Genomic DNA, 27422 nt, shown 5'->3' on the forward strand with positions numbered 1-27422 from the left:
TACATTCACTCCCAGTCCCACCAGCAGAGGAGAAAGTCGTTTGCCACTTGCTTGCAGCACTGGAGCTAGGTTCATTGCCCTGCAGCCTGACCCGGCAGTGTCACCAGCCTGATGTGTTGCACAAGCCAGGAAAACCTGTTTCTTTAAAAGGGCAGATGACCGAAGTGCCATTGTGGGGCGGGCGCTGAGCTACACTGACTCAGCCTGTGCATTTCAGCTTAGAAAGGGGGGCACTGTTAAGCCTAAGATGCTACAAAGGAGGGTTTTTAGTGCACTCCCCTGCTCGTCCTGTAAATAACAGTCCAGTAGCAGCCTTACAGCCCGAGGGAAAATACCCCCAGCCAGGGTTCTGCTGACGCAAACCCACCCACCCACCCTGGAGGTCAGCTGTGCCAAGAGATGGGGTAGGGAAGGGGATTCACTTAAGAAGGCTCTTTTTTGAAATCCAACCCCAGACAGAAGCGAACTTGTCCAGAGTCCCCAGGTAAGCGATCAGAGAGGGAGACCGAGCCAGCGGAAGTACAAAATGAAACTTGTCTCCTTTCCATTCACCCCCACTGGAAATACTGCAACACCCTCTACTAGGGGATGTCCCTTGCCCTCTATAATCCAGCACACACACGAGCCAGGCATGCAGCAGAGAGCAGGCTCCTGTCTCATGGAAGGTAAGGGGCTGCACAGACACAGCTAAGCTACCAACGCAGCACAGACAGCAGCGAGCAGGGAAGGTGACATGACCTCAGCTTGCCCGGCCTAGGGAACATTTCCAGTGAAAGCTGAGAGGCCCTGGCCTTTTCCAGATCACACTTCCTGTAGCAGCCTCCACACACTCAGCAGTGTCCAGAGAGCCCCCCACACACCAATGGAAATGGAAAGCTTAGAGAGTGGGAGGGACTTGGAGGCAGATGAGCATCAGGCAGATGAGACAGCATAAAGGAAAGCACCCCTCAACTGAGAATCCCAGGGGCACTCTGCCCCTTTTCGGGCACCAGAGGGAGCACTAGTGCAGACAGGGCACAAGCGTTTTTACCTGCTCTGCCCGCATTAGCGCTCAACATGACAATACTAGTGGGGCGGGGGTGATTTCCTATCGAACAGCAGTGCGCACGAGGCGAGCGGGGCAGGAGCCCCAGTCTGGAGCAGAGCAGTGCAGGGGAGGCAGGTGGCTAACTCGTTCCAGGCAAGCAGGGCGGGAAGACAGAGCTCTGGGAACAGGAGGAAGCTGTTTGATTGTATTTGGAGACAGGAGGTCAGGGAAGCGGAGAGAAGAGGTGAGGGGAGAGTGGACAGGATGCCCTGGCAGAGGCTGGAGGAGAGGTGGTCCTGCTCCCAGGCTCCAGCATCCTGGACCACCTGGAGTTGAGGGTGGGGGATTTAGGAAGAACGAGAGGGAATCCCAAAGCCCCCTTTACTGCTGGACCCAGCTCTTTCGCAGCTGACGTCCCATGGGAATGCCAGTGTGGATGTGCACGCACCAGCATGAGGGGCATATCTGCCCCCAGACTTGGGGCTTCGGCAGCAGTGAGGCAATCACCCTGAACGGGGATCTCCTCAGGAGCCACGGTTAGGGTGGATGCCCCGGCGTGTCCCAGTGACAGACAGACTGTCACGGGAGTGTTATGTGTCTCATTGTGGCACCTAGAGCCCTAGTCATGGACCAGAGCCCACTGCACTAGGCACTGTACAAACAGACCAAAGAGAGAGTCCCTGGCCCAAAGAGTTATAACCTAAGGATAAGATGAGACATTAGGTGGATACAGACAGACAGACTGACGGACGAGGAGGAAGAAACAACAAGAGTTATGCGTTGATCAGCATAAGCTGTGCTCTCAGCACATCATGCCCCACCTGTCAAGTATTTTGTAGGCATCAGGACAAAGGAGAGCATTAAGGATGTGGAGGAGGAAATGAGGTAGCTTTACAGATGTTTACAAGAAGCTCCTCCCCAGAGTGAAGGGCAGCACAGGAGAAAGCAGGAAGGGGCTTGTTTGAAAATTCAACAAGCGGGTGATGGAGGCTGGAATCCTGAGCTGACTGGAGGCAGGACTCAACCTTTCAGTACTGACTGAGAGGTGACAGGTAGTATGGGGACAGTCAAAAGGCCCTGAAAATGTAAACAAATAGCGTATGGTTGATGAGCTAGAGAAGGAGGAGCCAGTGTAAACATGCAGGTGGGTGGTGACACGGTCAGAGCTCCGGGCTGGGACAACGATCCTGGCAGCAGCATTTTGAGTGGACAGGAGCAGGGCAAGACCTCATGTGTGACGACAGAGAGAAGGCGGCAATGAGAGAGGACATGGTGAGAGCCTGGGTAAAAGTTTAGCTGTGTGGATGGAGAGGAAAGGCTGGATCTTAGAGACATGATGCAGAAATGTTGTGCATGATCTGTACAGTCTGGACGCGAGGCTCTAGAGAGAGGTCTGAGTTGAAGATGACACCCAGGTTACGGGCCTGCATGACAGGCAGAATGGTAGTGTTGTCCACAGTCATCAAGGAAGGAGGTAGCAGGGAGGGTTTGGGGAAGGGTGGAGATTAAGAGCTTAGTTTTAGCCAAGTTGAGCTCGAGCTGCCAGCTAGATAGCCAATGTAATAAGATGAGGCCCTGAAAAATAAACCCTTGGTATCAGAGGCCCGGTATGAGACCTAAGGCCTGAGCTAAAGTAATGGTCAAGACTTTGCTGACATAAAGCGAAGTTCAGCTCTGAGCCAGAGGCAGGCCCTGCTCACAGACGCTGGCAAGGAAAGGGCTGATGTTGCATAAGGATATGCTGTTGCATAAACCTATATCTAAAGTGCATTGGATACCAGAGCCATACACAAATGGTACAAGAACATTCTTATACCATCCACATAGATAACAAGGACAGGGGCAAAAGGCTATGATGATGGATAGGGTTGTTTTGTTCTAACCAACGTGTACAAGGTGAGAGGCGGCACCTTACTGCGTAGAAGGGTGGTGCATTGTTACGTAAAGGGGTTGCACCTCAATATGTCAGGAGTGTTATGTAACTTGTTTGTACCTGTGTATAAGAATACATCCCTGGGTCCGGCCTAGGGGGCAGTGGAGTGTCCCACCCCTGACTGAGCTGTGTCCATTACAGGGACACATATTCGTAGTACGTCCTGTAGAGTCTATAGGGAACTATTACTGTGTTTCGTTGGACAATAAACCGGGCCAGGTGCCTTCGTACCTTACCAGAGTCTGTGGTCTTTGGGGGTTCTCTCGGGGTCTGCTGTGCCAGCCTTCTGCACAGAGCTGGGGCAGCACACAGAGGGAACACACACGCAGCCGACTGTTATCATCAGTTGGGGGGAAGGATAGCTCAGTGGTTTGAGCTTTGGCCTGCTAAACCCAGGGTTGTGAGTTCAATCCTTGAGGAGGCCATTTAGGGATATGAGGCAAAAATTGGGGATTGGTTCTGCTTTGAGCAGGGGGTTGGACTAGATAACCTCCTGAGGTCCCTTCCAACCCTGATATTCTATGATCATCGAACAAGAGCAGAGCACCACACCGGTAGCTACTGACAACATCCATGAGAAGAGGTCACAGAGACAGGCCAAGATTTCAGTTTGGAAAGAGGGAAACAGGTTTGGGGCAGAGAGGTAGATGTCAGAGCGGGGAGGCTGAATTTGTGTTTGCAGATGAGGTTACCAGAGATAAGGTACAGAGGGAGGCAAGATGGGGACCAAGGACAGAGCCCACTGGAACTTCCACAGAAAGCTGCAGGCGGATGAGGAGGATCCCCCAAAAAACACGCAGAGGGAGTGATTAGAGAAGCAGGAGAAGACAGTCATGGAAGCCAAGGGAGGACACGATTTCCAGAAGTGCACGGACAACTGAGCTGAAGGCGGCCAACAGGTCAAAGAGAGGAAATGACTGTTCTGAGCTTTAGCTAGGAAGAGGTCATGAGAGACTTTGGGAATGCTGTTTCAGTGGAGAGTAAGGGGCAGAAGAGAGAGGAAAGGGTTCAACTCGGGAAGCTCTTCAGACTGAAGTATCCAGGGCTGGCAGAGAAGGGGGAGGAGGAGGCAGTCAGTGCAGAGGGAGATGGAGTCAGGTGGCATCTCCACAGAAACCATGTGATGGTTGAAGCTGGGAAAGTTCAAGTCCAAGTCGGTGCTCCCAGAGGATAGGAAGAGCGAAGATGGAGCCTTCTGACAGCACGCAGCTATCAGCACTCAGAGCTGAATGAGTAAAGCCTCCATCAGAGAGTTAAAAGGAGAGGTTAGAAAGGTGAGTTACAGCAGGAGAGGTGAGTGCTGTGGACACTGGCCTCTTGGCTGAGGCATTCATGGAAGACAATGGCCAAGATCTTGGTCCGTATCTTTAATGTGCTCCATGGCCTGGGCCCAGCGTAGCTAAAAGAGCCTAACGTTCCGGGATGAAGACCACAGTCGACAGCTCCACTCCTCTGGCACAATGGACTCTCTGCAATAAGGGTAAAACTTGCCTGTGCAGGAGACAGAACTTTCTCCGGGCCAGCCTGAGCCTGTGGCCTGAACTCCCCCACAACATACGGACCATCCTAAACCTCCCTACCTTCCACTTCAAGAGTCAGGCACATTTCTCCAACCGGCCTTTGCTGGCAGACACAGAGCAGTGAGTATGCTTAAACTACCAAAACAAAGCACCCCCCTGCACACACTTCTCCCCTGGAGAGAGGATGAGAGAACACACACCCCAGAACAGAGGCTGGTCGTGTCGTTTCATACAAGGCACTCAGACCCTACAGGCATGAGCACGGCATAAGAACGGACATAGAATACATGTCAGGCTGGGACCCAGAAGGATGTGAGGGGCAAGAGAGGGAAAGCTGACGTTCCTGTTTACCTAACAGAACTCTGCTTCTCCGATGCAAACGCAGCTCCTTCTCCTCACCAGCCTTGCCGTACACTGGGGGTGAGACAACCCTTCAGAATTCCCGTCCCACCAGACATCATCCTATACAACGGCCAGGAACTCAATCCCCTCAGTCAGAAATGCACACAAACCTCTGTTCTCACACACAGCAGAGACGAAGGACTTTATCACCTGAATTATTTTGCAGAACCCCTCAGGGCTGCCTCATCCTGAGTTACTGTACATGATCCACAGCCATACACAGGTGGGGGGAATGTATTTCTAGCCCAGCCTTGAAGCAGAGAATGGCTGCTGCCCATGACGCTCACAGGGAAACCTGACAAGTGTTTGTAAAGATTGTGTGTAAACATGGACACTTGTGACCAGTGATGGGGGAACACCTCTGGCCTCTGGAGGCCTCCCATCATCCCCAGAGCTGGGAGAGTGCAGAGCTGCCTTCCACACGGTCCCCAGTAGCTGCCTCGCCTGCCTTGGAGGAACCGAAGGCTGAGAAGAGAGTTCAGGCTCCAGGGTCTATTCAGTCCTTGGCTTTTCTGCTGACACTGCCAACAAGGGGGTCAGCGGGGGCCAGTCTAGGTGGGTCCCTGCTGGGGGCATCGGCTCCATGGGGCTAGTCCCACATGGGACCCCTAAGCAGCCACAGGATGGGAGATTTCAGTCATGAAATCCTCTTCTGGAAGCAGGGTCAGTAACCAGGTTCGGGCAGCACAGACCTGTGTAACTCCTGCCTCAAAAGCAGCTGAGCAAACGGGGCCCCTTCCTTCGGGGGGGTGGGACGAGTGGCGGGCCCTACCGGGGTGCAGAAACCCCAATGCTGAGGCAGAGAGAGAGGGGCTGGGATGGAGGAGCAGGCGCTGACTGACCCTGGAGAGGAGGGGGTAACTGTCCTCTTCAGACCCTTCCGGCCACAACCCCTGTAACCTCCAGTACCTGCCCTCTCCCCAACCCCTCAGTGCTTACCCCCTTCCTAGCTCCCTCACTATGTGTCCCCGCCCAGGCCCTCCGCTTCCTGCCTCAGTCTCCCCCCACCCCCTCTGTTCTTATTGCCCCCCAGCCTGCCTTGCCCCCACCCAGACCCCCACCCCTCAGGTCATACCCCTCCAGGTCTTACCCTCCTCACCCTGACTCCTTTGCCCCACCCCCTCAGGTCATACCCCACCAGCCCCCCAGGTTCTTACCCGCTCCTCACCCTGACTCCTTTGCCCCACCCCCTGAGGTCATACCCCACCCAGCCCCCCAGGTTCTTACCCCCCCTCCTCACCCTGACCCCTTTGCCCCACTCCCCTCAGGTCATACCCCACCCAGCCCCCCAGGTCCTTACCCCCCCTCACGCGGACCCCCTTACCCCACTCCCCTCAGGTCATACCCCACCCAGCCCCCCAGGTCCTTACCCCCCATCACGCGGACCCCCTTACCCCACTCCCCTCAGGTCATACCCCACCCAGCCCCCCAGGTCCTTACCCCCCCTCCTCACCCAGACCCCTTTGCCCCACTCCCCTCAGGTCATACCCCACCAGCCCCCAGGTCCTTACCCCCCCTCCTCACCCGGACCCCTTTGCCCCACTCCCCTCAGGTCATACCCCACCCAGCCCCCCAGGTCCTTACCCCCCCTCACGCGGACCCCCTTGCCCCACTCCCCTCAGGTCATACCCCACCAGCCCCCCAGGTCCTTACCCCCTCCTCACCCTGACTCCTTTGCCCCACTCCCCTCAGGTCATACCCCACCCAGCCCCCCAGGTCCTTACCCCCCCCTCCTCACCTGGACCCCCTTGCCCCACCCCCCTCAGGTCATACCCCACCAGCCCCCCAGGTCCTTACCCCCTCCTCACCCGGACCCCCTTGCCCCACTCCCCTCAGGTCATACCCCACCCAGCCCCCCAGGTCCTTACCCCCCCTCCTCACCCGGACCCCCTTGCCCCACCCCCCTCAGGTCATACCCCACCCAGCCCCCCAGGTCCTCACCCGGACCCCCTTGCCCCACCCCCCAGGCTCTTGCCCCCGCGAGCCCCCCGCCCGGCCCCCCGTACCACGCTCCGGCGGGCGTCCGTGTGGCGCAGGGCGAGGCGGAAGAGCGGCTCCCCGGCGGGCCCGGGCCGCACGCTGAGCTGCAGGCGGAGCAGCGCGTCCCCGGCGGCCGAGGCCCCGGCGGGCGGCGGCAGGAGGCCGAGCGGCCGCGCCGCCCAGACGCGCACGGACATGAGCACGGTGGGGGGCGGCGCGGGGCCGCTGGGGGGGCTGCTGGGGGGCCCGGGGGCCGGCGCGCCCGGCAGAGCCATCGCCGCCGAGCCGAGCCGAGCCGAGCCGAGCGGCCGCCGCACTTCCGCGCCGGCCGGCTGGAAACACGCCCCGGCCGCAGCGTTCCGGGCCGCGCGGGACACGGGGCGCGGGTGGGGCAGCGGGCGGGTGGGGCAGCGGGGACGGGCACAGGCGGGCAGCGGGGGGCGGGTGGGGCAGTGGGGACGGGCACAGGCGGGCAGCGGGCGGGTTGGGGCAGTGGGGACGGGCACGGGCGGGCAGTGGGGACGGGCACAGGCGGGCAGTGGGCAGATTGGGGCAGCGGGGACGGGCACAGGCGGGCAGTGGGCAGATTGGGGCAGCGGGGACGGGCACAGGCGGGCAGCGGGGACGGGCACAGGCGGGCAGCGGGCGGGTTGGGGCAGTGGGGACGGGCACAGGCGGGCAGTGGGGACGGGCACAGGCGGGCAGCGGGGACGGGCACAGGCGGGCAGTGGGCAGATTGGGGCAGTGGGGACGGGCACAGGCGGGCAGTGGGCAGATTGGGGCAGTGGGGACGGGCACAGGCGGGCAGCGGGGACGGGCACAGGCGGGCAGTGGGGACGGGCACAGGCGGGCAGCGGGCGGGTTGGGGCAGTGGGGACGGGCACAGGCGGGCAGTGGGGACGGGCACAGGCGGGCAGCGGGCGGGTTGGGGCAGCGGGGACGGGCACAGGCGGGCAGTGGGGACGGGCACAGGCGGGCAGTGGGGACGGGCACAGGCGGGCAGCGGGCGGGTTGGGGCAGCGGGGACGGGCACAGGCGGGCAGCGGGGACGGGCACAGGCGGGCAGCGGGCGGGTTGGGGCAGTGGGCGGGTTGGGGCAGTGGGGACGGGCACAGGCGGGCAGCGGGGACGGGCACAGGCGGGCAGTGGGCAGATTGGGGCAGTGGGGACGGGCACAGGCGGGCAGTGGGCAGATTGGGGCAGTGGGGACGGGCACAGGCGGGCAGCGGGGACGGGCACAGGCGGGCAGTGGGGACGGGCACAGGCGGGCAGCGGGCGGGTTGGGGCAGTGGGGACGGGCACAGGCGGGCAGTGGGGACGGGCACAGGCGGGCAGCGGGCGGGTTGGGGCAGCGGGGACGGGCACAGGCGGGCAGTGGGGACGGGCACAGGCGGGCAGTGGGGACGGGCACAGGCGGGCAGCGGGCGGGTTGGGGCAGCGGGGACGGGCACAGGCGGGCAGCAGGGACGGGCACAGGCGGGCAGCGGGCGGGTTGGGGCAGCGGGGACGGGCACAGGCGGGCAGCGGGGACGGGCACAGGCGGGCAGCAGGGACGGGCACAGGCGGGCAGCGGGCGGGTTGGGGCAGTGGGGACGGGCACAGGCGGGCAGTGGGCAGATTGGGGCAGTGGGGACGGGCACAGGCAGGCAGCGGGCGGGTTGGGGCAGTGGGGACGGGCACAGGCGGGCAGCGGGCGGGTTGGGGCAGCGGGGACGGGCACAGGCGGGCAGCGGGCGGGTTGGGGCAGTGGGCTGGTTGGGGCAGCGGGGACGGGCACAGTCGGGCAGCGGGCGGGTTGGGGCAGTGGGCAGATTGGGGCAGTGGGGACGGGCACAGGCGGGCAGTGGGGACGGGCACAGGCGGGCAGCGGGCGGGTTGGGGCAGTGGGGACAGGCAGCGGGCAGGCAGTACAGGGGACTGTGGGCTTGTTGAACAGGCCACGGGCAGGTACATGCAGCGGGACGCGGCTGATGGAGAAGCCACCACACCCCTTGGTAAATTGGTCCAATAGTTAATTACTCTCACTGTTAAAAATGTATACCCTATTTCCGATCTGAATTTGTCTGGCTTCAACTTCCAGACATTGGATCGTGTTAGACCTTCCTCTGCTAGATCAAAGAGCCCATTATGGTCTAGTTATTACTTAGTCCTGCCTTGAGTGCAGGGGATTGGACTAGATGACCTACTGAGGTCCTTTCTAGTCCTACGCTTCTGTGATTCTATGGTTATTAAATATTTGTTCCCCTGGTAGGTACTTATAGACTGTGATCAAGCCACCCCTTAACCATCTCTTTTATGCTATAACAGATTGAGCTCCTTGAGTCAGTCTCTATAAGGCAGGTTTTCTAATCCTTTAATCATGTTCATGGCCCTTCTCTGAACACGCTTCAATTTGTCACCATCCTTCTTGAACTGTGGGCACTAGGCTTGGACACAGGACTCACACTGGTGCCAAGACAGAGGTAAAATAGCCTGTCTACTCCTACTCAAAATTCCCGTTTATGCATCCACGAATCATATAAGCCCTTTTGGCCAGAGCATCAGACTGGGAGCTTGTGTTCAGCTGATTGTCCACCATGACCCCCAACTCTTTTCCAGAGTCCCTGCTTCCCAGGATAGAATTCCTGATCCTGTGAGTATGGCTGTGACAGTCTGTATCCTTATGTTCACCCTTTTTACAAAGCTATAATAGATTTTGTACAAAGTATGTCTTATGAGGTACAATTTGGAAACTCATAATGTGCTGATCATTATTGTCCTGGTAAAATATGTGTGACAACGTTGTTTGTAAAGTGATAAGACTCTACTATATAACATTACTAAGACATATTCCAAATTTAGAAGAGCAGGCACAAACCAGTTCCTCAAAGACAAAAGGCAAACTGAGGCCTCAGCCAGGTGTCAACAAAATCAAAATGGACTGTCACCTGGTAAAGTGGCCATTCTTTGGCAAGAGAAAGGGTGTAAGTGAGAAATGTACATGTTGGCAGAGAAACAGCTGGAGGTTCCTGTCCCACAGACTGTCGTCTCCTGAACCTCAGCTGACTTTCAAAGAAACAGAGCTATAAGAAAGGGGAACGGCGGCGCCAAAATCTCTCTCCCTTCATTTCTACTCATGGCATCAACAACACCTGAAGGACAAGGAAATGAACACTGAACTGGGGGAGGGGTCCTGACTGAAAGGATTCCAGCCAGCAAGACTGCTAAGGTATGTGGTGAGAGAAACCTTTGCTTTGAATTCACATAGCTTGTTCAGTTAGGTATTAGATACATTTTTCCTTTTATTTACTTTGTAGCCAATTCTGACTTTTATGCCTCGTTATTTGTAATCATTTAAAATCTATCTGTAGTTAATAAATTTGTTTTTGAAGTTTTACTCCATCTGCGATAACAAGGTTTGTGCCTTTCATTTTCTATTAATGAAACAACGGACTTTCTATGAGCTTCTCTTGTTCAGGAGGGCACTAGGCAGTACCAGATGCACATTTCTGGGGAAAGTCTGGGACTGGGAGTTTGCTGCCGTTGCCTGTAAGGTAATTCAGGAGTAGCTGGCTAGAGCACTCATACAGTGTAGCTGGGGGTGATTTACATGCTGGAGGCGTGTGGACGGACCAGTAGTAGTGGTTGTCACAGCGAAGCAGTGTAAAAGGCACCCCAGGTTGGAGAATTAAGGGACACAGCTGTCCATCAGTCCAGATTGTACCCTGGGTAATGTGACAGTGACCTACAGTCTTTGTTCCTAGATGTCTGACCTCACATTTGGCCATTTAAAAATGCATCATGTTTGCTTGTGCCCAGCTTATCATGTGATCCAGAGCACTGTATAACTGACCTGTCCTCTTCATTATTTACTGCTCACAAATGTTAGTGCACAAATGTTTGCCCAGGGGTTCCTTCCACCTGCCTCTGAAGCATCTCTGACAGGCTACTGTCAATGACCGGCTACTAACCTACCAGGACCACACTGGCTTTTATGAACTGCTTTGTCATTGTAATAAAAACATAAGAGTAGTTAATTGGCTAGCTTGTATGTGCACCACTGCCCAGGTCGAAGAGAAGCACAACTGCTCCAGTGTGTGTCATGGGCCCTACGCTGGTCTCTGCTAAAGGAGATTCTTCTGTAACTCAAGTAGTAGGGGCCTATGCAGGAGGAACTAGGGGTCTCCTTGCTGTTACTGCAAAGTTGTGAGTAGCCACACCATGTGCATGTTACAGCTGCATGTTCTCCATTAGGAGCTCACGGAGCTTGGCTGGGAAGCACGAAAGACCTGTCCAATGCAAGCCCTCAGAGTCAGCCTTGCAAACATTCATTCTTGCCTGTTTTGGTCTGGCAACATCCAAGGAAAATCATATTCGCTCAGTTGGGGCTGAAATCTCACACCTGCCCACCCCTATTTTCCCCAGGCAGGGTCATAACCCTCTTGATTTCTTGTTGGCAGAAAACAAAATAGAAAGTGCTTGGGCTTATCTCAACTGTGGGGTTTGACGTGGTATGCCAGGGTGCACAGCCCCCTACAGAGCTGGCAGAGAGAGGGTTAATCATCTCTTCCCAGCCAGAGGAAGGAGTACAGCAGCAGTACAAATGGACATGAAATGAATACGCCGTCCTCAGGGAAAAGAATGTCTAGGTTCTGATTTGCAGAGTGTCAAGCTCCCATCTAAGTGCCATACAACAATTAAAGATCACACCGAGTGGCCGTTTTCTCACAGTTTCCTTTGTTCCTGAAGCCATTTCTGGGTGGTTGGCTTTTTTCATTTATTTTTTAAAATTCTTTCTTCCCTTCTACTTCTTCCCCTCTAAAGTCCCCAGTTCTTGGCTGATCTGTTAGTGGGATGTGTCATGTGGTCCTTATCAAAGAGGCGGGCCTTGCGTTCAGATTGGGACATGGTCAGGTTCATTTTCAGCTGCTCTCCTAGGTGTCCCATAGCCGGGTCCTGCCGCTCGAAATCCTGTGTTCCATGCACCTGTCTTATCTCAGTTCTTGGTTTAGTGTTCCTGTCGAGCGCAGCTGTCTGTGAAGCTCATAAGTGTCTGCATAGTTTTTGAAGCAGCTCACACCATTGAGTACCTTTTAAATCAGGACCTAACTTTAAATTCACCCTGGAAAGAGACAGCCAGTTAGCCAGCCAGCATCTGTGCAGTCTGCACTCTGCTCAGACCTCTGTTGACTAACACAGCTGCTATGTGCTAAGTTTCAACTTCCTGATGTTACCCTATGGTGCAAAGGCCCTTATCCGAGAGCAAAGGGTGTGAGCTCCTACATCCTATGCCAGGGATAGGCCAGCCTGAGAGGCTGGGGCTGGTATCAGCTGCTGGAAAGGATGGGTCCCCCAAGGGGGGGAGAGGAGTTATTGGGCAAGAGGTGAAATAAGGGTGGGGAATTGATGGGGAATGTGTGCAACGGACCTGGGCGGGGGCAGATCTGGCTGGTGGGTGAACCCCCACTCTGTGGAAGGGGTGGGGGGAAGCAGTGCCTAGGCTGCTCCTGTCAAGGTAAGGAGGACAGGCCCCTCCCTGGGGTGCCGTGTGCCTAGGCTGCCCCTATGGGGGGTGCAGCAGACTGACCCCTCCCTGGGGTGCCGTGTGCCTAGGCTGCCGCTATGGGCGGTGCAGGGGCCTGGCCCCTCCCTAGGGTGAGGTGCCTAGGATGCCCCTATGGGGGGTGCAGGGGCCTGGCCCCTCCCTAGGGTGGGGTGCGTGGGATGCCCCTATGGGGGGTGTAGGGGAATGGCCAATCCCTAGGGTGGGGTGCCTGGGATGCCCCTATGGGGGGTGCAGGGGAATGGCCAATCCCTAGGGTGGGGTGCCTGGGATGCCCCTATGGGGGGTGCAGGGGAATGGCCAATCCCTAGGGTCGGGTGCCTGGGATGCCCCTATGGGGGGTGCAGGGGCCTGGCCCCTCCCTAGGGTGGGGTGCGTGGGATGCCCCTATGGGGGGTGTAGGGGAATGGCCAATCCCTAGGGTGGGGTGCCTGGGATGCCCCTATGGGGGGTGCAGGGGAATGGCCAATCCCTAGGGTGGGGTGCCTGGGATGCCCCTATGGGGGGTGCAGGGGCCTGGCCCCTCCCTAGGGTGGGGTGCCTAGGATGCTCCTATGGGGGAAGGCAGGGGACTGGCCCCTCCCGGGAGCCGGGGCAGGGACACGCCCCCTGAAGCCTGTCGCCCCCTCCCCCTCTGTCTCCCCGGCCGGAGCAGCGGGGCGAGGCCACCCGCACGGGACTGACAGCGGCTCCGGCTTTGTCCCAGCCAGCCAACCAGGGCCTGAGAAGCCGCAGCCAATCAGATGCAGGCTCTCTCCCGTCGGTAGGGGGGGCCTCTGAGTTTGATTTGCATCCGTTCTAGCCAATACGAGGTTACGAGTCCGATGATTGGCCTTTCTCTCCTCCAATAGGAATGGGCGGACAGAGGGGGCAGCGGGTCAAACGCGGCGGGGGGGCGGGGCTCTTGTTGTCGTCCGGCGCCTGAGGAGACGGGCCGGTGACCGCCGCTAGCCAGGGGAGTGCGCGCTCCGTCGGTCAGTCGCTCCACCCCGGTTAGCCGGGGACATGTCGAGGCGGGCGGAGGCCCGGCGGGCCGCGGCGAGGAGTCGGACGGCGGCCGAGGCGGAGGCGCCCTGCTCGAGCTTTCCCCGCCCGCTCTGCCGCTTACAGGCGCCCAGGGAGTGAGGGAGCCGCCGCCGCGGGGAGACCGGCCGGGACTGAGCCAGCGAGACGCGAGTAGGTCCGTGCCCGACCCCTCGGAGCCGCGGGAGCCCGAGGACTACAACTCCCAGGCTGCAATGCGCCGCACGGGACAGGGCGGGCGGAAGAGGCTGGGCCCGGGGCCACGCTTTGCATGCTGGGAGTTGTAGTCTGATCACTGGGCCTCAGGCTCCGGTGACGCACGGCGCGCTGGCAGGTGCATCCTCCCCCCGCCCCCCACCGTGAGGTTCGTAGCCTTCAGGGGCTGCGTTCCAGGGCCTCACGGCGTGGTGCATGGTGGGAGCTGTGGCCCCCTGGGGCTGCACCCCTGGAGGGAGGGGCTGGAGCGTTGCACGGTGGCAGCTGCGGACCTCCAGGCCCGAGGCGGTGCCCTCTGGGATGGAGCGCAGCATGCAGCTGGGAGCGCCTGGGGTGTGTGTGGTGGTGGGGGGGGGGTGCTAGGGTGGGATGGAGCATTGCATGCTGGGAGTTATGGGGCTGCCATGGGTGGGTGCCTGCCTGCTTTGAGGTGTGCCTCAATCCGGATCTTGTGGCACTGTTGGGATGGAAGGTCTCACGCCCCTTGCCTGCCACAGTGCAGTGAAATTTGCACTCGCTCTGGATTGTATCATCCTTGAGGTCAGTATCTCAGCATTGCCCACAGTGACTGCCCCCACTGACAGTATCCACAAACCAATTCTGCTTGTCTCAAGAGTAGGTTTTATTGGTAAGTGACAGAGAGCGGAAAAACGTACATTCAAGGATAGGTACTAGGTATTTAACTGGGAATTGGTCCTGCTTCGAGCAGGGGGTTGGACTAGATGACCTTCTGGGGTCCCTTCCAACCCTGATATTCTATGATTCTATGATTCTAAGTGAAGCTTTGTTGGGTATTTATGTGGCCCTATCACCATGCTAGATAGGGAGGCTCTAAAGTTCAGCTACAAAGTTTTGCATGCATCAGAAATCTTAGATGACAGGATAAAAGTAATCTCACAGCCTAAATGCTGCCTCAGCGTCCCTGCCAGTCTCCTGTCCCAAGGAAGTGTTCTGTCTTTTGGTAAGATAAGGCTCTTGCATCTAGGGAGGCAGGGTACCTGTTATATCAGCTACCAAAACCAATTTCTTCTGACCTCTGCTTCTCCCCAACAGGTATTGAGGTTGGGCAACATCCTTGTTAGATTGCCACTTCTGTTACCATGGGCAGAGCCATCCTCCTTTTACTACCAATAAACACACCTAAGGCACATCTGGGACAAATCCCTGAATGCGCAGTGCCTGTAATTAGACTTAGTCACATGTAAGATATATGGTATATTTTATGGCACTGTTGGCTCAGAGCTATCCTTGCTTGATTGAGTTGATTCCTTGGTTGTTAAATTTGACAGTAATGCATTTTAGGCACAGGTGTTTTTAGTAAAAGTCATGGACTGGTCACGGACAATAAACAAAAATTCACCGCATGTGACCAGTCCGTGACTTGTACTGTATACCCCTGACTAATCTTGGGGAGGGGGGCAGCCTGGGGGTGCTCAGGGGAGCCGGTGGACTTGGGTGCCGCAAGTGCTTGGGGGAGGGGGGTGGCCTGGGGTGTGTGCGCCATGGGCCCTCAGGGGAGGGGGCGACCTGGGGGACGGGGGCAACGCGCATGCTTAGGGAAAGAGGGGTGGCTGGGGGGTGCCCAGTGCCTGTGCTGGGCATGGGTGGTGGCCTGGGACCCACGCTGGTGCTGTGGGGGAGGGTGGGTGATGGTGTGCGGCCCGGGACCCACAGTGCTGGGTGGGGGCAGGTTGGCGGGGCTGACAAGCTCCCTACCTGGCTCTGTACGTCCCTGGAAACAGCAACATCCCTCATCCCCTAGGCAGAGGCGTGGCCACGCAGCTCTACATGCTGCTTCCTCCCTGACCGCTGGCTTCGCAGCTACCATTGGCTGGGAACTGCGGCCAGTGGGAGCTGTGGTGGCGGTGCCTACAGGCGGAGGCAGTGCGCAGAGGTCCCTGGCCATGCCTCCCCCTAGGAGCCAAGGGATGTCGCTGCTTATGGGGAGCCCTCAACCTATGCCGTGCCCCAACCCCCACTCAAACTCCTCCTGCTGTTGGGGAGGGTGCAGTGGCTGGTACAGAGGTCACAGAAAGTCACAGAATCCATGACTTCCGTGACAAACTCTCATCCTTAGTAATAAGTCTTCAGGACCAGATAGTATTCGCCCAAGAGTTCTGAAGAAACTCACATTTGAAATTGCAGACCTACTCACTGTAGTATGTCACCTATCTCTGAAACAAGCCTCTGTACCAGATGACTGGAAGGTAGCAAATGTAATGCCAGTTTTTAAAAAGGGCTTCAGCTGTGATTCTTGCCACTTGTAGGCTGGTAAGCCCAATGTCAATACCGGGCAAATTGTTAGAAATTATATTAAAGAACAGAATTATTAGGCAGACACACACACAATTTGATGGCTTTTGTAAAGGGAAGTCATGTTTCACTAATCTATTAGAATTATTTGAAGTTGTCAACAAGCACATGAATAAAGCTGATTCAGTGGATAAAGTGTACGTGGATTTTCAGAAAGCCTTTGACAAGTTCACTCACCAAAAGTTCTTAAGGAAACTGAGTAGTCATGAGGAATCTCTTCTCATGGATCAGTAACTGGTTAAGAGTTAGGAAACAAAGAGTAAATGTAAATTGTCAGTTTTCACAATGGAGAGAAGTAAACCATGGGGTTCCCCAAGGCTTGTACTGGGACCTGTGCTGTTCAACATATTCATTAATGATCTGGAAACAAAAGTGAACAGTGAAGTGGCAAATTTGCAGATGATATAAAATTACTCGAGGTAGTTAAGTCCAAAGCTGACTGCAAAGAGCTACAGGAGAATCTCACAAAACGGGTAACTGGGCAACAAAATGACAGATGAAATTCAACACTTAAAGTGCAAATTAATGTACATTGGAAAAAATAATCCCAGCTACACATATATAATGATGATGGGTTCTAAATTAGTCGTTACTGCTCAAAAAAAAGATCTTGGAGTCATTGTGGACAGTTCTGTGAAAACTTCAGTGCAATATGCGGTGGCAGTTAAAAAGGCCAAGAGATTGTTTGGGACTGTTCGGAAAGGAATAGAAAATAAGACAGAAAATACCATAATGCCACTGTATAAATCCATGGTGTGCACACAGCTTGAATACTGTGTCCAGTTTTGGTCACCTCATCTCAAAAAGGAAATTAGAACGGGTTAAAAGAACGGAAACAAAAATGATTTAAGGGTATGGAACAGCTTCCATATGAGGAGAGACTGAAAGGATTAGTGCTGTTCAGCTTAGAAAACAGATGACTAAGGCAGGGTGTGTGTGTGGGGGGAGGAAATTGTACACGGTGTGGAAAAAGTGAATAGAGAAGTGTTGCTTACTCTCTCCCACAAGACAAAAACCAGCAGTCAACTGATGAATTTAATAGGCAGTAGGTTTAATATAATCAAAAGGAAGTATTTTTTCACACAGTGCTCAGTTAACCTGTGGAACTTACTGCCATGGGATGTTATGGTGACCAAAACTGTAACTGCTTGGTTCAAAAAAGATCTAGATAAAGTTAGTGGAGGATAAAGCCATCAATGGCTGTTAGCCAAGATGGTCAGGATAGCAACCCCATGCTCCAGGCAACCCTAAATCTCTGACTACCAGTCAGAAGGGGAAGACTGGGTGGATCGCCAACTGACCTGTTCTGTAAACTTCCCTTGACGCTCTGGTACTGACTACTCTTGGAGACAGGATACTGGTCTAGAAGGGCCATTGGCCTGACCAAATAGGGCAGCTCTTAGGTTCTTAGGAGTTCCTGTCCTGGGAGTCTCCAGAGTTTTGCTCACTGTAACTGAATCAGCTGTTTTGTAGTTGGAGGCATCTTCTGCTATTCCTGATTCTGGACAAGCTAACTGAAGATTTAGGGTGAAAGGGGTTGTCATAAACATACAGCTAAGGGTAGCATAAAATCCCTTCTTTACCTGTAAGGGGTTAAGAAGCTCAAATAACCTGGTTGACACCTGACCAAAAGGACCAGTAAGGGAAGAAGATCCTTTCAAATCTGTGGGGGGAGGTTTTTTGTTTGTGTTTTCTTTGTTGCTCTCTCCGGGACAGAGAAGGACCAGAGCAGGAAAAAAACATCTCCTAAAACCCTACGTGAAATAAGCATCTAAGATTACAAAAATTGTAAGGAATAGCAAGGAAATGCGTTAGCTTATCTTTTGTTTTAGCTTGTGAATTTCCTTGCAGGACTTAACTACTCTGCCTGCAGGCAAAGAAAAAAAAAACAAAACTGCAGCTGCTCTCAGCTAAAAAAAAAACAACAACAAAAAAAAAACCAATCCCCTCCCTGGCTTTCAAGCAGCCAAAAGAAAAAATGTGTCCTTTTTAAAATACTAAGGTCTGTGCTTCTGATTCAGAATTATCCCACCGCTCTGCCACCATGTGAGGGTTCCCTCCCCACTCTGAACTCTGGGTTACAGATGTGGGGACCCGCATGAAAGACCCCTTAAGCTTATTCTTACCAGTTTAGGTTAAAAATTTCCCCAAGGCACAAATTCTTCTTTGTCCTTGGATGGTATCGCTGCCACCACCAAGTGAGTTAGACAAAGATTCAGGAAAAGGACCACTTGGAGTTCCTGTTTCCCCAAAATATCCCCCCAACCCCTTCACCCCCTTTCCTGGGGAGGCTTGAGAATCATTTACCAACCAAATAGGTAAACAAGGTGAGCACAGACCAGACTCTTTGGTTTTTAGTGTCCTAAAAGTCCATCAGATTCTTAAAAACATAACTTTATAATAAAGAACAGTAAAAGAAGCACCTCTGTAAAATCAGAATGGAAGGTAATTTTACAGGGTAATAAGATTTAAAACACAGAGGATTCCCCTCTAGGCAAAACTTTAAAGTTACAAAAAAACAGGAATAAACCTCCTTTTTAGCGTAGGGAAAGTTCACAAGCTAAAACAAAAGATAAGCTAACACATTTCCTTGCTATTCCTTACAATTTTTGTAATCTTGGATGCTTATTTCAGGTAGGGTTTTAGGAGATATTTTTTTCCTGCTCTGGTCCCTCTCTGTCCCGGAAAGAACAACAAAGAAATCATCAACAAGAAACCTCCCCCCACAGATTTGAAAGGACCTTCTTCCCTTATTGGTCCTTTTGGTCAGGTGCCAACCAGGTTGTCAAGGTTCCTTCCCCACTCTGAACTCTAGGGTACAGATGTGGGGACCTGCATGAAAGACCCCCTAAGCTTATTCTTACCAGCTTAAGTTTAAAAACTTCACTAAGGTGCAAGCTTTGCCTTATCCTTGAACAGTATGCTGCCACCAGCAAGCATTTTAAACAAAGAACAGGGCAAGAGCCCACTTGGAGACGTCTTTCCCCAAAATATCCCCCCAAGCCCTACACCCCCTTTCCTGGGGAAGGCTTGATGATAATCCTCACCAATTGGTACAGGTGAACACAGACCCAAACCCTTGGATCTTAAGAACAATGAAAAATCAATCAGGTTCTTAAGAGAAGAATTTTAATTAAAGAAAAGGTAAAAGAATCACCTCTGTAAAATCAGGATGGTAAATACCTTACAGGGTAATCAGATTCAAAACACAGAGAATCCCTCTAGGCAAAACCTTAAGTTACAAAAAGACACAAAAACAGGAATATATATTCCCTCCAGCACAGCTTATTTTACAAGCCATTAAACAAAAGAAAATCTAATGCATTTTCTAGCTAGATTACTTTTACTAACTTTACAGGAGTTGTAAGGCTGCATTCCTGATCTGTTCCCAGAAAAAGCAGCACACAGACAGACCCAACCCTTTGTTCCCTCCACTCCAGATTTGAAAAAATCTTGTCCCCTCATTGGCCATTTTGGGTGAGGTGCTAGTGGGGTTATCTTAGCTCCTTAACCCTTTACTGGTGAAAGGCTTTTGCCTCTGGTCAGGAGGGATTTTATAGCACTGTATAGAGAAAGGTGGTTACCCTTCCCTTTATATTTATGACACAGGTTATTTGAGCTTCTTAACCCCTTACAAGGGGAGTGATTTTATGTTACCCTTAGCTGTACATTTATGACAGGGGTCCAGGAGGTGGGGAAGTGGGGAGGGGAATCCCTGCTCTGATGAGTAACAGCTGTACTGAAAAGCAAGAAGTCCAAATAGTGGATTTTGGTATCAGGGAAACCACAAGAGCAGTTCCTGTCAGACGAGTCCATTCCTATTGCCTGACTAAAAGATCAGCCTTTACCCATTCTCTAACTGTTACATGTTCCCTTTGCTTTCTGCCTTTCCTGGTCTCGTCTAGTCATGGTTGGGCTGTTTGCTAACTTGACTTTATCAAGGTTTGGCTTCTGTCCATTCCTGTATGGGGTTAACTTCCATTGTTTCCCTTTTGCCCATGAGTTTGCTCATGAATCTCTTGGTGTCTGAGCAGATGGTATCTTTCTCTGACAGACAGTTTGGACAATGGCTCTGGCTGGCATCTGCCCAGAATGAGTGGCCTTGGTCCTGCTTCACCCCCTTCCAAACTCTCTCTCTCTTTCTCTCTCTCATTATTCGGTGTCTGGTAACTCAGTGGGGGTACAAATTCCATGACATGCTCCTGGTACTCGGATATGAAAAACTAGTGCAGACTTCTGGGCTATCTGTTCTCCAAAGTCCCATATATGCTGCAGTAATGAGATTACAGCTCCCAAAAATGGATCTACATTAAATATTCACTTATATTTCATGGAAAGTTTAACAAAACGCTTCAGTTAGGGGTGACTTGATTTCAGTTTCCCAGTGTTTCTCTTTCTTGCTCTCTTACTGGGGTTATAAAAGATCCTTCTCTCTCATGGGTGACGAAGTTCTCAGATGTGAGATTTTCAGCCTTAATGCTTCACTAATGTAGCACACTGAACTGCGTAGATATTTGGACTGTAGAATTTCTCTTCTCTCAGAATCTCACTCCTGTCTCACCATAGCACCATTTTTCTTAGTTTCCTGAATCAGCTACATGTCTAGTCATTTAGCAAGATAGTGATCATGTGACCTTTATTAGTTTCCTGTTCCATTACCTAATTGGTCTTTTTTGGGAAGCATTTCCGACTATTAATTCTTAATGTTTCCTGCTTTCGATCTGATTGTTCTGTCCTTGTTTACTACATATAAATGGTCCTCATAGCAGGGAGCCCTATTTCCCTCGATGCTTGATGGAGGTACTCTCACAGCTGTCTTTCTGTAGTGGCAAAATTAACTGAGGCTCTTTCAGAAATTTGTGGAAGTGGGTCATAGTCCCACCAGCTCAATGCAGGGTTGCTGGAATCCCATCTGTTCCTCTAGTCTGGACATCTTCACTGTTCCTCTGAGGGACAATAGCATTTTGCCCCTTCTGCCTCAGGAGCACTTCTCTAGCAGGAGAATGGAACTGACATGGCTGCTCTAACCGGTGAAGGGCCTGTTCTTGAAACTAGGGATGACAGATGCCCCGGCCTCCCCCATTCCCCAGGACAGGGACTGGATGATGGGCATGGATGACTGCACCAACTGAGGATTTCCCCATGCTGTGGGAATCTTCCACTGGTGGCAGCTTTGTGCTGCTGGAGGAGAGCTGAGGATCGGGTCTCTAATCCTTTTAAATGAAAGAGAAGGTTCTTCAGGAGGTGCTGGGGAACAGCTGCGCTCCAGGGAGAGCTTTCTGCTTGGCCCCAGAGAAGGGATTTACCAAGACCGGCGAGAAAAAGAAACTAGTTCTTAAATCAAGTCTTCAGGTACCGTATTTACAACTAGCTGTGTGCCTGGCTTCATGACCTGGCTGAGGTGGGGAGCGGGGCACCTGCACCTTGTATGCTTTATTGTCCGCAGTAAAATATCTCCCTGGCTGGAGGCTAATTGGTCTGTGCAGTGAGCTCAGAGCTCAAAGGTTCCTTTTGGGACTCTGCCTACAAATATTTTTAGCCTCTTTTTGCCTTTGGCACAAATTGCTCATTCTCAGATTTTACCTTCTGAACAGCTTCTTGCTCTCACTTACTTCCTCTGAGAGAGAGAAGGGGACGAGGCAGTATTTTTTTTTTTTTTTCCCTGTTGGTGAAAGAGACAAACTTTTGAGCTACCCAGAGCTCTGTGGGTCTGGAAAAGAGACTCTGGGAGTATCACAGCTAAACACGAGGTAGAACATAGTGTTTAGCATAGGTACTTACCACATATTTAGGGTCCGTTGTTTTTCAGTTCTTATTTTATTTAATTTTTCCCATGAATTTATTGGTGTTTATTACTACAACAACAAAAACAAGTGAAAATTGGTGGAAAAAACTATTAATATTTCTTGGTAAGTATTGAGGTTTATTTGGTGGATGGAAGTACAAGGGGAAAAAAGTATTCAGTAGATTAATGCTTTGATGAATGGAATTCAGTGTGGTTTGTTGCAGAACTAAAACAAACACCACCTCTGGGTTTAAGAAAACAATACATCTCTAATCCCCAAATAACTTTTCATTTGAATAAAAAAGTTTACTGTTGTAGACGCAGAACTATTAGCCTGTAAATATTTAAATTGAATAATTGGGCCACACCATTTGCAGCACATACACTCAATGTTGTCCTTTTCTCCTGTGTTTTTTTAACTTTCGAATACTTCCTTGTGTTCTGAAATGTATTCTGATACAGATTTTTGTTTTCTTCCCATTTTAGCATGTCATATCTTTAAACCATTATCTGCTAATAGCTTAAAATGTGTACGTAGTGGGTGTGAGTAATCAATACGTTCAGATGCACACATACTTCAGAGCTTGCGTGCGTGCCTGTTTGTTTGTATCTTCTAGCCTTACTTCAGCAGGCAGCTTTGCATATACACACACACTAATGTATTATTGAACTACAATACATTGCATGAGATATATGTATTTTCCTAATAAAACAACTTATTTTTATATATTTGAATGATACAAAAGTGGGGTGAAAATCAGAAATTTTTTTTTTTGTAAAATCTGGGATTTTTTTCGGTAAAAACAAGTTTAAACTGAAAACTAAGGGGCTTACACATGTTGTAAAAGACCATTCAAAGTGAAGATCATTCAATATTGTTGCAGTCAGAAGACAAAAAAGGAAGGTTAGTGGATTACAGGTTGTTGTAACGAGCCATAAATCCAGTAAAAAGAAAAGGAGTACTTGTGGCACCTTAGAGACTAACAAATTTATTTGAGCAGAAGCTTTCGTGAGCTACAGCTCACTTCATCGGATGCATTCAGTGGAAAATACAGTGGGAAGATTTATATACATAGAGAACATGAAACAATGGGTGTTACCATACACACTGTAAGGAGAGTGATCACTTAAGATGAGCTATTACCATGGGGGGGGGGGAGGACCTTTTGTAGTGATAATCAAGGTGGGCCATTTCCAGCAGTTGACAAGAATGTCTGAGGCACAGTGGGGGGGTGGGTAGAGGGAAATAAACATGGGGAAATAGTGATCTTCCTGAAAATACTATCCTGGCCACTGTGGATGTAGAAGCCCTCTACACCAACATTCCACACAAAGATGGACTACAAGCCGTCAGGAACACTATCCCCGATAATGTCACGGCTAACCTGGTGGCTGAAATTTGACTTTGTCCTCACCCATAACTATTTTACGTTGGGGACAATGTATACCTTCAAATCAGCGGCACTGCTATGGGTACCCGCAGGGCCCCACAGTATGCCAAAATTTTTATGGCTGACTTAGAACAATGCTTCCTCAGTTCTCGTCCCCTAACGCCCCTACTCTACTTGCGCTACATTGATGACATCTTCATTATCTGGACCCATGGAAAAGAAGCCCTTGAGGAATTCCACCATGATTTCCACAATTTCCATCCCACTATCAACCTCAGCCTGGACCAGTCCACACAAGAGATCCACTTCCTGGACACTACAGTGCTAATAAGTGATGGTCACATAAACATCACCCTATACCGGAAACCTACTGACTGCTATTCCTACCTACATGCCTCCAGCTTTCATCCAGACCAGACCACACGATCCATTGTCTACAGCCAAGCTCTATGGTACAACCCCGCATTTGCTCCAACCCTTCAGACAGAGACAAACGCCTACAAGATCTCTATCAAGCATTCTTACAACTAAAGTACCCACCTGCTGAAGTGAAGAAACAGGTTGACAGAGCCAGAAGAGTACCCAGAAGTCACCTACTACAGGACAGGCCCAACAAAGAAAATAACAGAACGCCACTCGCCATCACCTTCAGCCCCCAACTAAAACCTCTCCAACGCATCATCAAGGATCTACAACCTATCCTGAAGGACGACCCATCACTCTCACAGATCTTGGCAGACAGGCCAGTCCTTGCTTACAGACAGCCCCCCAACCTGAAGCAAATACTCACCAGCAACCACACAACAGAACCACAAACCCAGGAACCTATCCTTGCAACAAAGCCCGTTGCCAACTGTGTCCACATATCTATTCAGGGGACACCATCATAGGACCTAATCACATCAGCCACACTATCAGAGGCTCGTTCACCTGCACATCTACCAATGTGATATATGCCATCATGTGCCAGCAATGCCCCTCTGCCATGTACATTGGTCAAACTGGACAGTCTCTACGTAAAAGAATAAATGGACCCAAATCAGATGTCAAGAATTATAACATTCAAAAACCAGTGGGAGAACACTTCAATCTCTTTGGTCACTCAATTACAGACCTAAAAGTGGCAATTCTTCAACAAAAGAACTTCGAAAACAGACTCCAAGGAGAGACTGCTGAATTGGAATTAATTTGCAAACTGGATACAATTAACTTAGGCTTGAATAGAAACTGGGAGTGGATGGGTCATTACACAAAGTAAAACTATTTTCCCCATGTTTATTTGCGCCCCCCCCCCCCGCACTGTTCTTCAGATGTTCTTGTCAACTGCTGGAAATGGCCCACCTTGATTATCACTACAAAAGGTACCCCCCCACTCTCCTGCTGGTAATAGCTCCTCTTAAGTGATCACTCTCGTTACACCCATTGTTTCATGTTCTCTATGTATATACATCTCCCCACTGTATTTTCCACTGAATGCATCCGATGAAGTGAGCTGTAGCTCATGAAAGCTTCTGCTCAAATAAATTTGTTAGTCTCTAAGGTGCCACAAGTCCTCCTTTTTCTTTTTGCAAATACAGACTAACATGGCTGCTACTCTGAAACCCATAAATCCAGTGTCTCTCTTGAGCCCATGATTTTTATTGTCTAGCAGAGTTATGGATTTAAGATCCCAAGCTTGTGTCTGGAAGGTGTGCAGATTTCCTTGTCCTTGAGCACAAGGACTGAGAGGTCAGACATGGAGTGATCATTTTGTGAAGTGTTCGCCCATAGGTGATATGGTGTTTTTTATCTTTCTGTCATTTTCCTGTGCAAGTTTATTCGAGAACATAGTGATTGTCTGGTTTCACCCACATAGTTGTTGTTGGGACGCTTCGTGCACTGGATAAAGTATATGCATGTTGTGATAGGCATGTGTAGGATCCATTGATCTTGAAAGGTGTGTTCTAGGGAGGTTGATCTTCACAGCAGTGGAGGTATGTCTGAAGGTTTTGCATTGGTTATTCTGGCCAGGTCTGGTTCCACTTTGAATTGGTGTGTCCTGGTCTGTGGGGAGCTTGCTTCTGATGATATTGAGTAGTTGTTTGACGGCCAGAAGAGGAGGTTCAGGAAAATTTTCTGTCAGAATTTGGTCCCTGTCAAGAATGGGTTGTAATTGTTTAATGATACCCCATGTTTTATTTCCTCTTAACAGCCTAAGTGCCTCCATAATGCTCTGTCACCTGGCCAATACTGCCTTTTCAGATGCTAACCCAGTCCCTCTGTGCTTGGATGACTGGGTTTATGGTAACTCAGGGTATGGCTGAAGTGCAGCCCGTTGGCTAGATTCAGCCCATGGGGCAGTTGAGGGCAGTCTGTGGGTGTGGAAAAAAATGGGGGCGCTAAAGCCTTGGCTCTCTGAGCATATGTTACCACTTAAGAGGTAGGAAGACCTTTCACCTTTGGGCAGATTATTCCCTGTCTCCAGCAGGGTTCAGTGCTGTCTCTTCTGCAGCAACGCATACTGTCACCGTTGGAGACGGGATATGGTCACGTGAGGTCCATGTTCCTTGAGGTCCCAATGTCCAGAACTCTGCTGCTCGATCGTCATTGCCTGGTGCTGTGGAGCTATAAAATCTTGTATAACTACACCTCCAGGACTGAAACAAAGGCCCTTTTGAATGAAGTTAATGTCGTGACTTAGGATTTCTCTCTGTGGTGATGCCATGTCTCTCAGTAACTTCATGAGATTAGCAAGTCTTTTGGAAGTCTATCCCTTCCCTGCCGATTCCATTGCAGGAGTCATGAGCCACTAAATGCTTTCAAAATAGAACACGGCTAGGGAGCATGCGTAGGATGCTATCCCAAGCAATGCTTGGGATGCTATTCTGGACCCAAGGCTATAAAAGCCCTATGCTGCTGTTTACTTATCCCTTCCCCCTCCTCTATGTCAGAATTAGGGTTGGCTTTCACTTCCATAGAGGCTGTGTGTGCATTAGGATTTTTTTGCTAGACTTTCCACTGCTGTCATGGATGTGGTCAGTGGTTGGAGAGTTAGTGTAAACAGGGCTCCAGGTGTCTGCTGGTATTTTAAGCACCATGTTCCTTAACGCAACTGAGGACGGGTGTTTGCAGCATGAGCACCCAAAAGTATGCATCAGGAGCAAGGTGTCGGAAGAAAGCTAATGTTGGGCCAATTTTTAAAAAGGGTCAACAGTATAACTAGGGTGATAGGCATTTGATCCTGTGCAAAATAATGGAGCGGCTGTGGGATTTGATTAATAATGACCTAAAGAAGTGTAATGTAATTAATAAAAAGAAAAGGAGTATTTGTGGCACCTTAGAGACTAACCAGTTTATTTGAGCATAAGCTTTCGTGAGCTACAGCTCACTTCATCGGATGCATACTGTGGAAACGGCAGAAGACATTATATACACAGAGACCATGAAACAATTACCTCCTCCCACCCCACTCTCCTGCTGGTAACAGCTTATCCAAAGTGACCACTCTCCCTACAAACCCAACCCCCCCACACCCCACCCCCACACAAACTCACTCTCCTGCTGGTTGGGTGAGAAAACCTGGATTTGTGCTGGAAATGGCCCACCTTGATTATCATACACATTGTAAGGAGAGTGATCACTTTAGATAAGCTATTACCAGCAGGAGAGTGGGGTGGGAGGAGGTATTGTTTCATGGTCTCTGTGTATATAATGTCTTCTGCAGTTTCCACAGTATGCATCCGATGAAGTGAGCTGAAGCTCACGAAAGCTTATGCTCAAATAAATTGGTTAGTCTCTAAGGTGCCACAAGTACTCCTTTTCTTTTTGCGAATACAGACTAACACGGCTGTTACTCTGAAATGTATTGTACTGTACTTAGACTTCTCTCAGGTGTTTGACTTGGTACCTCCCAACGTTCTGATGAAAAACCCCAGAATGATATAAAATTCACAAGGCACATATTAAACAGATTAAGGCCAATGTAATTGTAAACAGGGGATCGCCATCAAGCAGATTGTTTCTAGCAGGGTGCTCAAGGGAACGGTTTTTAGCCCCATGCTATTTAACATTTTTATCAATGGCCTGGAAGAATTTGCAGAAGACCCAGGTGGACTGGTAAATCATGAAGAGGACAGGTCACTGACCAGGGTGGATTTGAGTTAAATCAAATTGATTTAAATCATGATTTAAATGGAGTCTTCCTGTCTAGTGATTTAATCATGGATTTCTACATAAAAGTGCATTCTTGTTGGTTGTTATAACCTTAATACATATTCTTCACAACTCAGAGAGAGAGGTAGGTTTCATTTT

General features: G+C 51.3%; 2 protein-coding genes across 7 annotated transcripts in view; one reads left to right on the forward strand and one right to left on the reverse strand.

Moving 5' to 3' along the window:
- The window catches only part of SHARPIN (SHANK associated RH domain interactor), a 53516-nt gene extending 46323 nt beyond the window's left edge, over positions 1-7193 (reverse strand). For all 3 annotated transcript variants that reach the window (XR_012157050.1, XM_073329818.1, XM_073329819.1), the window contains exon 1: positions 6889-7193. Coding sequence is in view for 2 of the 3 variants with exons in the window: in XM_073329818.1 (XP_073185919.1) it covers positions 6889-7137 (249 nt within the window). In the remaining variant the exon portion in view is untranslated. The remainder of the gene's footprint in view (positions 1-6888) is intronic.
- Positions 7194-9814: 2621 nt separating this feature from the next.
- Positions 9815-27422, forward strand: part of MAF1 (MAF1 homolog, negative regulator of RNA polymerase III) — a 39810-nt gene continuing 22202 nt past the window's right edge. The window contains exon 1 of one of the 4 annotated variants that reach the window (XM_073329825.1): positions 9815-10070. The gene's annotated coding sequence lies outside the window, so the exon portion shown is untranslated. Of the gene's footprint in view, positions 10071-13277; positions 13585-13973; positions 14184-27422 lie in introns of those variants that run through there. The other 3 variants (XM_073329822.1, XM_073329824.1, XM_073329826.1) reach the window with 3 other exon arrangements.

The sequence above is a fragment of the Lepidochelys kempii genome, chromosome 2 (assembly GCF_965140265.1).
Source record: "Lepidochelys kempii isolate rLepKem1 chromosome 2, rLepKem1.hap2, whole genome shotgun sequence".
In the NCBI taxonomy this organism is placed as follows: Eukaryota; Metazoa; Chordata; order Testudines; family Cheloniidae; genus Lepidochelys; species Lepidochelys kempii.